Source organism: Gymnoscopelus microlampas, assembly GCF_963454915.1.
Source record: "Gymnoscopelus microlampas genome assembly, chromosome: 21".
Classification (NCBI taxonomy): Eukaryota; Metazoa; Chordata; class Actinopteri; order Myctophiformes; family Myctophidae; genus Gymnoscopelus; species Gymnoscopelus microlampas.
This window is the reverse complement of record NC_139958.1, coordinates 16,852,252-16,867,251: the sequence shown is the minus strand read 5'-3', so window position 1 is coordinate 16,867,251 and position 15,000 is coordinate 16,852,252. Positions and strand designations below refer to the sequence as shown.

At 42.6% G+C, this 15,000-nt stretch overlaps 1 protein-coding gene across 3 annotated transcripts in view; it reads right to left on the bottom strand.

Moving 5' to 3' along the window:
- The window catches only part of palm2akap2 (PALM2 and AKAP2 fusion), a 104,211-nt gene that overhangs the window by 2,473 nt on the left and 86,738 nt on the right, over positions 1-15,000 (bottom strand). The window contains exons 9-17 of one of the 3 annotated variants that reach the window (XM_084046736.1): positions 11,368-11,574; positions 10,478-10,855; positions 9,820-9,918; positions 9,526-9,627; positions 8,807-9,193; positions 7,651-8,689; positions 6,842-7,020; positions 4,610-4,648; positions 1-2,918 (exon numbers count right to left, since the gene is read on the bottom strand). The exon at positions 1-2,918 is cut by the window's left edge and continues 2,473 nt beyond it. In XM_084046736.1, coding sequence (XP_083902862.1) covers positions 2,790-2,918; positions 4,610-4,648; positions 6,842-7,020; positions 7,651-8,689; positions 8,807-9,193; positions 9,526-9,627; positions 9,820-9,918; positions 10,478-10,855; positions 11,368-11,574 — 2,559 coding nt within the window. In that variant the 3' untranslated portion in view covers positions 1-2,789. The remainder of the gene's footprint in view (positions 2,919-4,609; positions 4,649-6,841; positions 7,021-7,650; positions 8,690-8,806; positions 9,194-9,525; positions 9,628-9,819; positions 9,919-10,477; positions 10,856-11,367; positions 11,575-15,000) is intronic. The other 2 variants (XM_084046737.1, XM_084046738.1) reach the window with 2 other exon arrangements.

Sequence of the window (15,000 nt, the reverse complement as noted above, 5' to 3'; positions counted from 1 at the left end):
ACTGTCTCTCTCTATTGGTTGAGTCTCACAAATAGGCCTCAATGTCAACATTAAGGTACCAAACTTCAACACCCAAGAGAATCAGAAGAGGAAAGACTCAAAAGATTTGACGAATAAAGTGGTTTAAAAAACATCTTAACATCTAATTAATCGCCCATATATGACAAATCCCATTGGCTAGAAGAATGTACTCAATTCCCTTCAAAATAATTTGCTCTGTGTTGACACTAAACCCTACCATGCAATACATACACGCACACCCACATGCATGCGTGCACTCGTGCACACGAGCGCGCACACGCGCGCACACACACACACACACACACACACACACACACACACACACACACACACACACACACACACACACACGCACTTTTCTGCCTTTCTAGTCCACAGAATAATTTAATTTGACTTAAGGTTAATTTATACTTTGATCCATGAGTGTGTTGTACACCGAAGTATAAATTAGAGTTTATATAACAGAAGTTTGAGTTTCATTTGAGTCTCATAGTGAATATATAATTAATCTATAATTATAATATAATATAATAATCTGCTTCCCCTTCACTTATTGTTGGGGCACAGCGATGTCAAAGGTCACATCAAAATTGGCATAAAACTGACTGCGTATCTCTAAAGTCCTCACTGTTCATTTAACTCTTGAGTCAAATTATCACTGAGGATTTTACATTTGTGAAGAATTCTAAGCTTTTCCAACGAAAACAGCCCATCAACATGAACTCTTGACCCTAACTCATTGTTTCCTCGAGTGTTATGAACAGTTAAAAAAGTATACAATTTCATGCAAAGTAACTTAGAAATATTATTCTTAAATAGTTTTAGAAAGAGGTTTGAATACTTGTGCCTCTTCCAACACACTGGTTTAACAACTTAAAAAAGGAAAAGAAATTATATATAATATATTTCTCATTCAACCTTCTCCGCAGCTAACATGATCTATTAGATATAATGCAGTTGCCCCAATGAATTTCTAGCATTCATATTCATAGATCAAATACACATCCTACCTCATAGTTCAGTATATTACATATAGCAACTGACTAACACAAAAAGCACAAGTCAATGAAGCGACATCGTCAGTAAAGATAAAATAAATGATTTTCTTTTTTCAGAATACAAAATCTTCCTACCCAATACTTTAATTGATAGACTCACACATTGCAGTGACTCCCAACATGACCCGCAGTGCTTCTTAAACTCTCTATTGTGATTTAGAGAAGAAAAGTCACTCATATAGTGAAGTTTAGTGTTCATAAACTATCTATCAACTGTGGTCATACCAGATATTCACTTTTACTCTAAGCATATAGAGACTGCAGTAACGGTAGTAGAGGAGAAGATCAAATATTACATGTCATGCATTCAAAAACAGTGACATAATCTCCAGAAGAGATTACAGACATAAGTGTAGCGAGAACTTGCATCTGCAGTTTAATACCGTCGATGGTAGATCGATCTGAGGTTGGTTTTAAACAAATCATTTCCCCACTTTTACAGTTCATATTTTGAAAGGATGAGATGGAAGATGGGTTTTCGACTGACCCTGAACAGACATTTCACGCTGATAGGCACACATTAATATCATACATTTCATGTTGAATTTTAGGCATTTAGCTGGCACTCTTAAATCAGAGTGCCTTATATTGCGCGAGCAGGTCAGGATTCAGTGTCTTGCTCAAGGGCACTTCAACAGAACACACGGCGGCAGGGATTTAAACCTCGACAGCTGCTCTAACCAGTTTAGACTCTCAGAGCAAGTGATGCTGATAACTAAAGTCTGTTGATGATATTTCCAGAATCCAGAATAAATTACCTTGTGGGCCTTATAGGACATAGTTTTGCACACACACAAAAATGTCCCTGGAAGCCATTATTTTTAATAGGTCCTCAAGAGTTCATAGCCAGGGACACGTCTACTGATTGTCTTTGCTCAGATAATGGCCTTTCTAAAAAACATGGTCTGTTGAAGTGATTTATTGTGGTGGGTAAACCCACTTCTCTGTTCTCCTTTCATACACAGGCTTTTGGTTTGTAGAATCACTAACCAATTAACATTTACTCCTCTCCATTTCAAAAAACATCACTTCATCTTTTGCATTCTGTTTCTGATGGAAGGCTAAATCCATCCCAATAATGTAAAACACTGGAAAAACAGGATTAACTTTATATCAAGAAATCACACCTGGTCCTTTTTTTTAACGACTGTCAGAACACTTCCCTGACCTTGAGTGAATCCTTAGAGTTGAGCTCCTACTTCATGGATCGCAATGTGTTTGTAATGTGTGAGATATCCAAAGATACATCCAAGTATTTTAGTTCATACCAGCTTGTCAAAATGTCTCCAATGTAAAAAGCACTGTCAGAAGGCTCTAAAACCGCCAGAAAATTATCTTTTTTGTACTGTATCTCGTGCATTGCCTTTTTTCAAGTCATTGAGATTATCTAGTGTCAGTTTCCACTGGGACCAACACGATTCCACATCATAACACTCCAAACCATTAGCCACGCCCTCAAAACCTCTAGTCAGCCAATCACAAGTCGTTACATCTCCAGGATGGGTGCCCCATTGGTCAAGCCAGTGGGTCATGTGATCATCGGAATACTATAAGTAAAATAAATACTGCTGGTCGTCCTGATTCTTTCAACTTCACCCTTCCTCTCTTCCTTCTCCACTTCCTCCTCAAAAAGGAGAACTGTACTCCTTTTCCTCCACTCTTCTTCTTCCCTTCCTCCTCTCTTCCTTCTGTCCCTCAAAAAGGAGCAGTTTACTCCTCTTCCTCCTCTTCCTCTTCTTCTTCCTCTTCTTGATCACCGTCCTCGTTGGCATAGATACCAGCCTCCCACTTCAGTGCCATGTTGCTCTTCCTCCTGGTGACGCGAGTGGCCTCCAGCACCTGCCAATCACAGGAGAACCAGCGAATCAGAGGGAGTCACATTCATGGCAGGAAGCTGTGTAACACAGTAGAATCCTCAGTGTCAATTTATTCTTTTGCAACTCCGAGAATGTTCAAATGTACCGGGTCCATTCGGTTACATTTGCACGCTCTCGGAGTTAAATGAACACTGAGGAATTTGCAGTGTATGTGGTTACCCTGTCATAACATCTTCTAAGGTGTAAACAGCAAAACAAACCACATGCATTCAGTTTCAAACACTTTGGGTGCGCTTCATTAAGCTTCTGTAGTAATCAATGATCACATTTAAACGACAACCTAGAGGTGTACAGAGCTGAGCCGGACAGATTGACATACAGTAGAGACAGACAGACAGACAGACAGACAGACAGACAGACAGACAGACAGACAGACAGACAGACAGACAGACAGACAGATTCATTTTAATAGCTCTGTACTCACTTTGCACAGCCACACTTTTACTGTGCCCACCTATACTGTTAATCCCCATAAATCAAGCGCACCTCAAGTATTTGACAAAAACAATGTGCCCCCCCCCCACACACACACACACAAAGGTTCATGCTTGAACATCAAATAATTATCTCTCCTTCATCCACCAGGACCTACAAATGAAGGTACAAACCCACACATGCAGAACGCGCACGCACGCACGCACGCACGCACGCACGCACACACGCACGCACGCACGCACGCACGCACGCACGCACGCACGCACACACACACACACACACACACACACACACACACACACACACACACACACACACACACACACACACACACTTTTAATTTAATATCATTTTATATAGATTAATATAGGAATACAAATTGCCCATGTGTGTGTGTGTGTGTGTGTGTGTGTGTGTGTGTGTGTGTGTGTGTGTGTGTGTGTGTGTGTGTGTGTGTGTGTGTGTGCGTGTGCGTGCGCGCGTGTGACGCGCGCGCGCGTGTGTGTGTGTGTGTCTGTGTGCAAACATGCTGACTTGAACGGTCAAAGGTCATATAAAATGCATGGATAAGCACATGCTGCATCAACACCACAGAACAAAACAATAAAGCAGACCTGTACAAATGTATCCATGTGTTTGTTTAAATGTGTGCGCATGTATGTTTGCATATATATTATACTGTATACATACACAGTATACACACATATCTATCTATCTATCTATCTATCTATCTATCTATCTATCTATCTATATCTATATCTATATATATATATATGCCTCATAGCATAATTGTCATATAAGTCTTATTTTTAAGGTTTTCAGAAAAGAAGAAATGAAAAATCACTATCTGCCAAAGTCATCAAGTTGACTTAGGCAATCATGAGAAAAAAAATAATTTTGCCTAAGTCATGTTTATCTGCCTTTATTCAATTCTGCCTTACTCTACTCTCCTAACACTGCTGATTCATCCTGCCTTATTGCCTATGTCCTCATGCCTATCAGAATGCTTACATGTTACATTCAAACATCATTTCTACCTAAGTCAAAAAGTTGACTTAAAATGACTTAGGCTGGCAGAAAGTGATGTTGGAATGTAAACAAGCATTCATAGGCTGAAGGCACAATGAAGATTAGTGTTAGGCAGAGATGTCAATTTGACACAGGTGTGTACAGGTGTACAGGTGTGCAGCAGGTACAGGTGTGTGACAGGACAGCTACCTCAACGGTTACCTCGTTAGCCAGCAACATACGGGCATACTGAGCGACCAGCAGGAGAGAGTCAACAGTACACACAGTCAACATGTGTGATGACATCAGGTATCAACAACAACAACAATAACTTCAGAGGAAAAGTATCATATTTGACAAGAAAACTCCCAAGTATTGAAGCAAGATCAAATAAATAGCTCTGTACCAGCAATTCCCAAGCTGTGGGCCTGGGTCCCACAGGTTGGGCTGTCATGATAATGCACGTGAGCCCCCAAATAATTGAATAAAAATACTAAGATTTTATTGACAACATAACATGAATATGAATATTTATAAAATATATATATATATATGTAAAAAAAATGGTATTGTTTCTTTAAAACTTGCAGATACATGTGGTGATACCAATAAATAGGAAAGGACAATACTAGTACATTATCCCATTCAATCCGGGAACGCATCGGTGTCATTTTAAGATTTCTTTGGCTTTTCAAAAACTAACAGATATACAAGCTCATAGCGTGGCACAGAGCTTGTAGATCTGCTATTTTTGAAAAATCTTGAACATTTATGCAAATCTTTGAATATATATATTTTTAAAGCGAACATTTGTAACTCAAATCTTTGCTTCTGAGGGTCCCTGGAACAAAATATTTTGAGATGGGGGTCCACGGCCAAATAGATATCTAAAAATGTTTTCTAAATCTGTTGCTATATCAGTGGTGCTCCAACTTTTCCATGTCAAGGACCCCAAAAATTATATGTATTGTAATCATAAGATTTTCACAAATCTTCCACGATGTTTCAAAAACAAAAACAAAAGAATCTACAAGCTCATGTGCTTGTAGATCTGCTATTTTTGAAAGGCCAAAGAAATCTTAAAATGAGACAGATGCGTTCCCAGTCTTAATGGATTGTTACACCTTCACCCAGTTTCATTGTGGAACAGAAAGTCAGTTGGCATCATTAACAGGCAGGGGAAGAGAAGTTTGACTGTGAGAATGTAAAACTGTATGCTGACTCAGTTAACCACTTGAGGTTTTAAGCATCCCTATTCTGGGGAGGACAAAATAGTAGCGCTATACACGCTTACGTGAATTTGTGAGCTCGTTTTTGTTGACAATATTTTACCTTTTGCTTCTAGATCAGATATCGATTTCATTTCAAATGCAATGAAACCACAAGGTTACAGCAGTTCGAGGATAACACAATAAAGTCCTAAGACTTATTTCCATTGTGGTCGTCTCTCACAAGCTAGTGAAGCTACAATGAATACGTTAAAAACAAAATAAATGACAGTAACATAAATAAAAAACAAATGCTCCACTATCTATCCCTAGACAAGCAACCTTTTAGAGAGGAACCTTTTCTAATAGCCAAGCTTTAGTCTGCTGCTTAAAAGACCTCAGATTGGTTGTCAGTTTGACACTGGTATCAAGGCTGTTCCACAGTGTAAGTAAGTAACAAGGTATTCAAAGTTACTACTGCAGGTATTGAAATATTCTAGAAATTAGAAGTAAATAACTGTATTAGAAGGGGGAACACAGGGTGATGTAATTCCTAAACGATGACGTCATCACTGAAATCCCCCACTGTGTGACTTTCACATCCCTGTTAGACTGGGAAAACCCCTGCATTGTCAATTCCCCCGTGGCAATGTAACGTGAGAGTGTGCACGTGGTACCAAATGGACCGTAATATTTAAAATGTTATTATTATAAGACCTGAGGCCGATTCTACAAATGGCTTCTAAATCATACTTTCAAGATTTTTCAAAAATGTTCAAAAATAGCATATCTACAAGATCGCAGTGCGGCACGAAAAAATCTGAAATGACACAGATGCTTTCCCGGTTTGAATGGGTGAATTAATACAGCTAATAACGTTTAATACCTAGTAACCTTTGCATTAGCTAGTACAATACATGGCCCATAGGGCATAGGTGTCAAGGCTTACATACTTTACTTTACAACCTAAAGTAAACCCTATATTAGTTTGAGTTAAATCAACTCACAATTGTGATGTGTGACAGTAGGCAATATATTGCATATTTGGATGATGCTCTTTTTCCCCCTCTCTCTTTCTCCTCTTTCTCTATTTTTCTCCTCACTCGCGCTCTCTCCTATATCAACATTTCTCTCCTCTCCCTCTTCCTCCCCTTGCACTCTCTCTCTCTCTGTCCTTCTTTCTCTTTTCCTTTCATTCCCTTCACCAGATGACGTTCATAATTGAAATACTTACACTGTTGTCCTCCATGTTCTCCTTCTTCTTCACCTTGTGTGTCTCATAGTCCTCCATCAGTGTCTGCATGAAGTTCTTGGTCTTGGAGCCGCTGGAGTCCTCGCTGCCGGCGTCAGACAGTGCCCCCTCGGAGGTGGAGGGGGAGACGGGCGGTGCAGGGCGAACCTTCTCGATCTTCCCTGTAGGTCACAGAGAACACGCAGAGTGGTGTCACCATACAGTTGTTCAGAGAAAACAGTGTGTTTTTTCTCTAAACATTGTAATATACAGTAATGCAACAATAATTGTTTCCATATTCCTTTAAGAAATGTATTCATTTATTAAACAGTAAATGGTAGAAAAAAAGAAGAGGTGGCAGTATTTCACATTTATGCTTCAAAATATACTAGACAACTGCCAGAAGAAATATGTATTTGTAAGGACACACACACACACACACACACACACACACACACACACACACACACACACACACACACACACACACACTTGTCTGTGGGTGTTGGTTTTTAGGCACATCATTGAAGCTTTTTTATTTTATGGATGTTTAATTACCTAATTGAAGGTTAATTATTCAACTACCTAATTACTTTCTGTTCTCCTGCTTATCTAGGGTGTGTGATGCACACTGCAGTGAGCATCAGTATTTAACCACCGCCCTAGCGCCCCCTATTTTGTGGGAACATTCGACGGAAATAGCCTAATCGACAAGCTTGTGTGCTTGTCGATTGTCGACCAAGTACAGAGCCAACTCAGGTCCATTTTAGATGGTTTAAGCGGTTTAGTAACTACTGTTAGAAGAAACTCACCTGGTGCTGTCCTGGCCGTCAGGGTGAGCCGGGCCGGCAGGCTGTTGCTCTTCTTCTTATCCGCTGCTGACATGGTGTTTGGCCGCATCACCCCCGTCCGCACGGGTCCCCCCGTGCTATGGCGGACGGTGATGACGGGCTGCGCGTCCCTCTGTTTCTTAAGCTCCTCCTCCCTCTGCTGCGCGGCTCGGATCTCCTCCTCGATCATGGACAGGGTGCGCTGTTTCCTGGAGCGAAGGCGGAACGGCCCGCTGGCGGCGGCCTCCGCCGCCTCGGGGCCGCGCGGCGCCGCCGCCGTGCTGCGCAGCTCGGCCGCCTCCGAGTACTTGCTGAAGTAGCTGAACTCCGGCTGCTCCGGACTCGGGGGAGACGGGGGCCGGTAGACGGGGGTCGGCCTGGGAACGGGGGCCACCGGCTCCGGGGCCGGGGCCGGTGCCGGGGTCGAGGCGGCGAGCGCCCGGGCGTAAGAGGACTGGATCTTGATCCGGGGCCCCCCGCCGTCTCTGGGTCTCTGCGGAGGGGAGATGGCCTGGGTCTGGGGAGGGGACGGAGACGGGTTCTGGTGCTGACGCTGCTGCTCCGTTGACACCGGAGACCGGTGCTCCTGCTGCAGAGAGACGGAGGAACCTTCCCGGGTAGCTTCTTGAACCTCCGCCTGTCTGTCCGGCTGAGGGGAGGGGTGAGGTGGAACCGGACTGGAGGACACGGGGGAGGAAAAGGCAGGCGCCGGGCTAATGGACAGAGGGGAGATCTCGGCAGAGACGGCAGCAGCAGGCCGGGGAGGAGAGGGAGAGGAGGCAGACGACGACGGGTGCCAGTGGTCTCCGTTCTGCGCTGCCAGGGCGTTCTGGATGGCGTCGTGCACCAGGAGGCCAGCGTGGTACTCCAGGTCCTCTTCCGTCGGACTGATGCTGTTACGCCCGTTGACCGGCGTGGCGGGCTGAGGGGTAGGGGGCGACACGGGAGTGAGGGGCAGCGGGGTGGGGGGCAGAGAAGCACCGCTGTCGGAGATGTTGTCCAGGCTGAAGATGGTGGTGTCCTGAGAGGAGGGGTGCAACAAACAATTTGTAAAATAAAACACGCTTCTCAATTATTAAAAAAAAAAATATATATATAGAATAATCGTTGAGAAGATAAGCGATAGTTGCAGCCTTACCTGAGAGCGGATAGACAGCTCGTCCAGTCCCGAGTCAGACTCCTCATGGTGGAAGGAAGCGTACGATTGGCTCCTCCCTTCCTCCTCGTCACGCAGGATGGTCATCACGGCGCGCGCGCACGTGAACTCTCCTCCGATCCCCTCGTCCTCGCCGGTTTCTGCCAAGAAGAGGTCCCCTGGGCCCTGGCTGGCCCTGGTGGCGGGGCCGGTGTGTTTGGAGAAGGGCTTGGCAGAGTAGATCTGAGGAGTCACGTCTCTCTTTGATGACCCGGCCAGGAGGAACTGCTTCCTGGCAGCCGTGAAGTCGATCTGCTCCTCCATGATGTCCTCCTTCCTGGTCAGCTCTGGGTCGAAGGTCACTACTGTCGGGTGTCCTGACAACTGGGGCTGTGATTGGTTAGATTTTGGGGGAAAAAAGGGTGACTCACCAAAATAAGTATTGATTACACAAATACCATGAAGTGAACAATCAGCTATGTTTTCAGTTCATACCAGTTCATACCACCCCACCCACACACCCCTCTGCACAGTAAAATCCTTTTTTGGGGGGGGGTGGCAAATTAAACAAGTATTGGATCTCGTTTAAGGTTGTGTGTGTGTGTGTGTGTGTGTGTGTGTGTGTGTGTGTGTGTGTGTGTGTGTGTGTGTGTGTGTGTGTGTGTGTGTGTGTGTGTGTGTGTGTGTGTGTGTGTGTGTGTGTGTGTGTGTGTGTGTGTTACCTGTGAAAATGTGTAGGGCTGGCTTTGCTTTTGTTGTTTTCTTTCCTGATATTTTCTGTGGGATTCAAGTTTTTCTGCATCCAGCTGATCTTCCAAAGGGACCTTCAATCAATCAATCAATCAATCAATCAATCAATCAATCAATCTATCTGTCTATCTATCACATCAGTCAAACAACCAGCCTATTGTTATATTAAAGGATATGAGAGTATAGGACTGAAACTGGTATGGCAGAGAACAACGGTTTAGAAAGAAGTTCCTCTCAATAAAAAGAACATTACTAAAGCTACATACCTCCTGAGGTGGGTTCCACCAGCGCTGGGCGCCCACAGGGTTCTTCTTCACTGCTTGGTCTTTGATGAGCTCCTGACGTTCACGTTCCAACTCATGAACCTGGGGAGAGGAGAGGATATAGACAGTTTATCTCCCGGTTTCACACGGTTTATCACAGCCAGTGGTGTAAAGTAACTAAGTAAATTTACTGAAGTCCTGTTCTTAAGTGCAATTTTGTGGTATTTTTTTTACTTTACTGGAGTATTTCAAATTTTCTGTACTTTTACTTCTACTCCACTACATCTCAGAGGCAAATATTGTATAGCACCGAGTGCTATACAATACGCTATGAGCTTGTAGACCTGCTATTTTTGAAAAATCTTGAAAGTTTGTGCAAATCTTTTAATATATATATATTTTTAAAACGAACATTTGTAACTCAAATCTTTGCTTCTAGAGGTCCCTGGAACAAAATATTTTACAAATGTTCGCTTTAAAAAAATATATATTCAAAGATTTGCACAAACTTTCACTAATTAAAAAAAAATAGCAGATCTACAAGCTTGTACGAGCTTGTATATCTGCTATTTTTGAATAGCCAAAGAAATAAAAAAAAAACGACACAGATGCGTTCCCCGGATTGAATGAGTTAATGGGTTATCTTATCTGATGTATATACCTCCTCGGATGGCCGTGTCCTCCTCACCCTGACCTCCTGCTCCTCTCCGGGGGTGAAGAGCTTGGCGGGTCTCCTCTCCTCCTGGAAGGCTCTCAGTTCAAAGCGCGCGCCGCCGCCCCGCCCCCCCATTTCCTCCTGCGGCGCCGCGTGGCCATTGGTTCTTAAGGCGCCGTCTTCCTGGCCGAGGAACGTGGTTTGCCTCTGGCCCTCCACTGTGATTGGTGGATGGTTGGCGAGAGGAGAGGAGGCGGAGACATGGACGGAAGGGGAGGTCCCGTCGATGCTGATGATGCCCTTGTTTGGCTCTGAGGGGGAGGAGCTTCCATTAGTGGGTGTGTCTGAGGCCGCGTCCAGAACCTGGTCCAGGTAGCGGATCTCCTGGAAATGAAGATAAATACAGACATTGTATAACATTTAACAGAAATAGACAAAGTATGAATTAGGGCTTTAAATTATGAAAAAATAAAATAAAAAGGTCTCTGCCTGACAGCGATGATGTGCTTAGCAAAAGTACCCATTCTACAAGCTCACAACAAATCAGCTATTTTCAGTAATGTCTGACATTTTTGGGACATTTGTCTTCGATAATGACATGCCCAAAATAGGGACGCCAGGTTGAAAGTGGTTAAAAATGTACCCATTAAAACCAGGAAAGCATCCGTGTCATTTTATATTTTAGCGCTGGCTATTCAAAAATAGCAGATATACAAGCTCACAGCGCACAAGTTTGAACATTTAAAAAAAAATCTTGAAAGTGTTTGAAAAATGTTGAATAATTTTGAATTACGAAAAACTTTGAGAACTAATGATTTAGAAGGCATTTGTAGAATCGGCCTTAGGTCTTAATGGGTTAAACGCTACAAAAAAGAAAAGAAAAAGAACCTGCTCACCTGTGCCACCTCAGTGTCTGCGTTCTCTAGTTTCATTCTGTCGCTGCCGTGGAGGCCGCCGTGTTGGATCTGTGGGCTCTCAAACTCCATGGTGATGGCTGCAGGGCCGTCGGTAATGATGCTCACAGACTCCTGGAAACTGACACTCTTCAGGGCTCGCTCTCTGGGCGCCGGGTCACTGACATCTTGGGCTGCGTGCCACGCTTTCTGCTCCGCACAGACACACACACACACAAACACACACACACACACACACCAGAACAAAGGTTTTTCAGGTTAGCGATTTTAATAAAGTAATCGATTTAAGAAAACATTTGCTAAACTAGCCGATCTACAAGCTCACACGCTTTGCAATGGACACAAGGTGATGTGTGCTGGTCAATCGTCTATTTTCCCTATTGTTGCATGACATTGTTGTACAGCAAATTATAAAAGAGTGGTTATCAGACTAATCGATTTAGTCGGAAAAAAAAACATGCTTCTTGATTATTCGATTAATCGAAAAAGCAATCGATAGAATAATCGATAAGATAATTGATAGTTGCAGCCCCATATGAAAGACAAGCTCAGAATACTGAGTTGTAAGGTTTTCAGTCGGTTGGAACAGAATAATAAGAAGATGAGATGTCCATATGTTGAGAAATAGATGTTACATACCCTCCTCCTTCTCCCTCTCTCTCTCTCTCTCTCCCTCACATACACACAAATGCAAATCCTGGTCTGTCTGCATTGCAGTACTAGGCCAGTCAAGCCTCTTCTGCAGCAGTAAGACAACTACTCATCTTCACCACTGGGCGGCACCCTTTCACATACTGTGCTACTCCTACACCACAAACCAGGCCAGAGTCTGTGATGAAACCCACAGTAAAGCCACCCACCGCTCAGAGGAACAGTATTGACATTATTTACTGACATGAATGGGTGCATTTAATTGCATTACTGAAAAGTCAGCATTATGTAGTCATTCATTGCAGACTGTCTGGCTGTCAGGTTAAAATAACAGAAAATGTGACCTTCTAGTGATCCATTGCAACCATCAGCAAGTGTGTTGGACATACTACTACTACTTCAAAATGGTATATAAATAAAGTACTAGTTACTGCTTGATGCGCTTAACCTCTATCTGCTTGTACTGATTCACTCTCATCTGCGTAAGGATATACTGTAGATATACAGTACTTGTGATACCATTGTTACTGCTTTATCAGATACTACTGTAGGCCTATGCCCAATGATACTAGATGCAGCTGTTGAAGGAGGACAACTAATCTACATAGTAGAATATCAGGTTTTATTGTGTAATTATACACGTCATACTCTTTTCCTTTGAGATCCATACGATATATTATGCTCTGTACTGTACTTAATAAACTTCAGAACAATGAGAACTTGTGTGATACTGCCTGGTGTCATCTTGTTCTCTGAGCTTGCCACTCAACTGAATCATCACTCACCACCCTTAATTAGAGCAAAACTCTAAAAAAGGACCACATCAGGGACCTACAAATTCACACACTTCACAAAAGTATCTGAATTACAGTAGAAGCTTTCAAAAATAAGTAGCTTGTTACACATTACTTCTAATGTGAATCTTCTAAAATAATCTAGCTACTTTGAACCAACGTGGTTGGTTGGCTATGTGTCTGAGGACATGTTATGTCATTCAGCCATTGAATAAAACATACTACTGGGTAGAATTTACAAATGGACGGAGATAGAGAATTCTCTCTTTGTGATGACAAACTGTACTCAAAACACATCTGCTGTGTTATCTTATGTGCCACTTAAAATATAGTGATGTAGCTTTGGTGAAGCTACCCAGCTAAATGATATAGAAAAATAAATATCTGAAATACTTCAAAGCTACATCATTCTGAGAGTAGTGAACAAGCAACTGGGAAATGTAGTTCTGTTAGCTGCATAATGTGTGGGAAAGCAGAGCCAGGAGAAGGAAATAAACAGTGTTATGGAAAGGAAACATTTGAGAAGGAAGTGAGGATGTATTTTTAGTTTTTACAAACCTCGGCTTTATGTAGCACTTACTGAACGGTGTGTGTAGGTTTGAGTTTCATTAGCCAGATTTAACTACTTTCAACCTGTTCCTATTTTGGGAATGTCCATACAGTAGGTGAACATAACTAAAACATATTCATTTACTATTTTTTTCAAAGTTAGAATATCTACAAGCTCACAACGTATTGCAAGGAAATGCGGTGGCTTTACGGCAACTGTCACAATGATCTGGGTCAAGTAGTATAGGTCACTATTTTTGTATGTATCATATTTCTTATTTTATGTTGATCTGTATGCAGTGTTTTATTTGTCAGTGAGTGATTTTGCACTGTTCGGTCAATAGTCCATTTGCACACCCAGCTCAGAGCTAAATGAACACTCAAGATTTCACAGTGTACCAATAGGAAGTGGAACAAAATGGGCTCTAATAATGGCATGGCTTCATGAATGACTTCATCCAGCATCTATGATGTGAGTCCATATTTGGGCACCTTTGTGTCTAACCTTATGCACCTTATGTCTAACCTCACTGTACATACAGTGCCAGCTGGATTATGCTATGTGTATATCTTTTTTTTTGTTGCCTATCCTTGACATGTTTCTCTGTTTTTCTTTCTTCGGTCCCCAGCCCGGAAATAAGCTCTCGAGCTTTCTTCTGCTTTATCCTTCTGACAGATATGTACAAATATAATGTTCATTTGTGAAATGTTAATTTCTGTCAATAAAAACGTCAATCAACCAATTAATCAATCAATCAATCAATCAATCAAGCAAGCAATCATCCAAACAAGACTAAAGCTAACTCAGGCTTGTTAAAATAGTGGGAACTTAACCCTACTTCATCACATTCAAAGTAAACCATCGGTATGTTGCCAAAGGTCACGTGGTATTTGGTTGGCGGACACCATAGCGTTTGGAGGGGTCAAACGTGTGACCTTTTGGTTAACGGGACTAGACGGTTCGTTTAGTTAGAAGGTACATTTACAGCGGGTCTGTTTACACAACGTGTCAATGTTTTGTGTGTCTCTGGGTCATAGACACACATCTCTATTGACTTTGTGTTTTACTGCTTTCTACCCATTCTGTTCTGTTCTGTACAGGCCAAGAGGTCACAAGGTTACAGGACGATGACCTCACTGCAGGTGATGTGTGTTTTGAGTATGTGTCTGTGTGGTTTAATGTGTGCGCATGGTTTATTGCATGTGCGTGTGTGTTGTGCGTGTGGTTTAATGTACGTGTGTGTGTGTGTGTGTGTGTGTGTGTGTGTGGTTTAATGTGCATGTGTGTGTGTGGTTTAATGATGTGCACCTGGTTGTTCACGTGGTTGTGCAAACACAGACATTTGTGTGAATCGCTCTAGTTTATTCTAGCACTCATTCTAGCCTCTCTTTCTCTCTCTCATAACCCTCCCTCATTCACTTTCCTTCTCTTACACTTTCTCCCTCTTCATGTCCCCTCCTTTCACTGTTCTCTCCATCTTCCTCTTCTCCCCATGGTCCACCATATTCTTCCTTCCTTTTTTTTACTTCTCCACCAACTCCCCCATTCATCCTTCTTTCTTTCTTTCTCCTATGTGTTCTTCCATCCATTCTTCTTTTCTTCCCTCATCCCCTCCTCTCT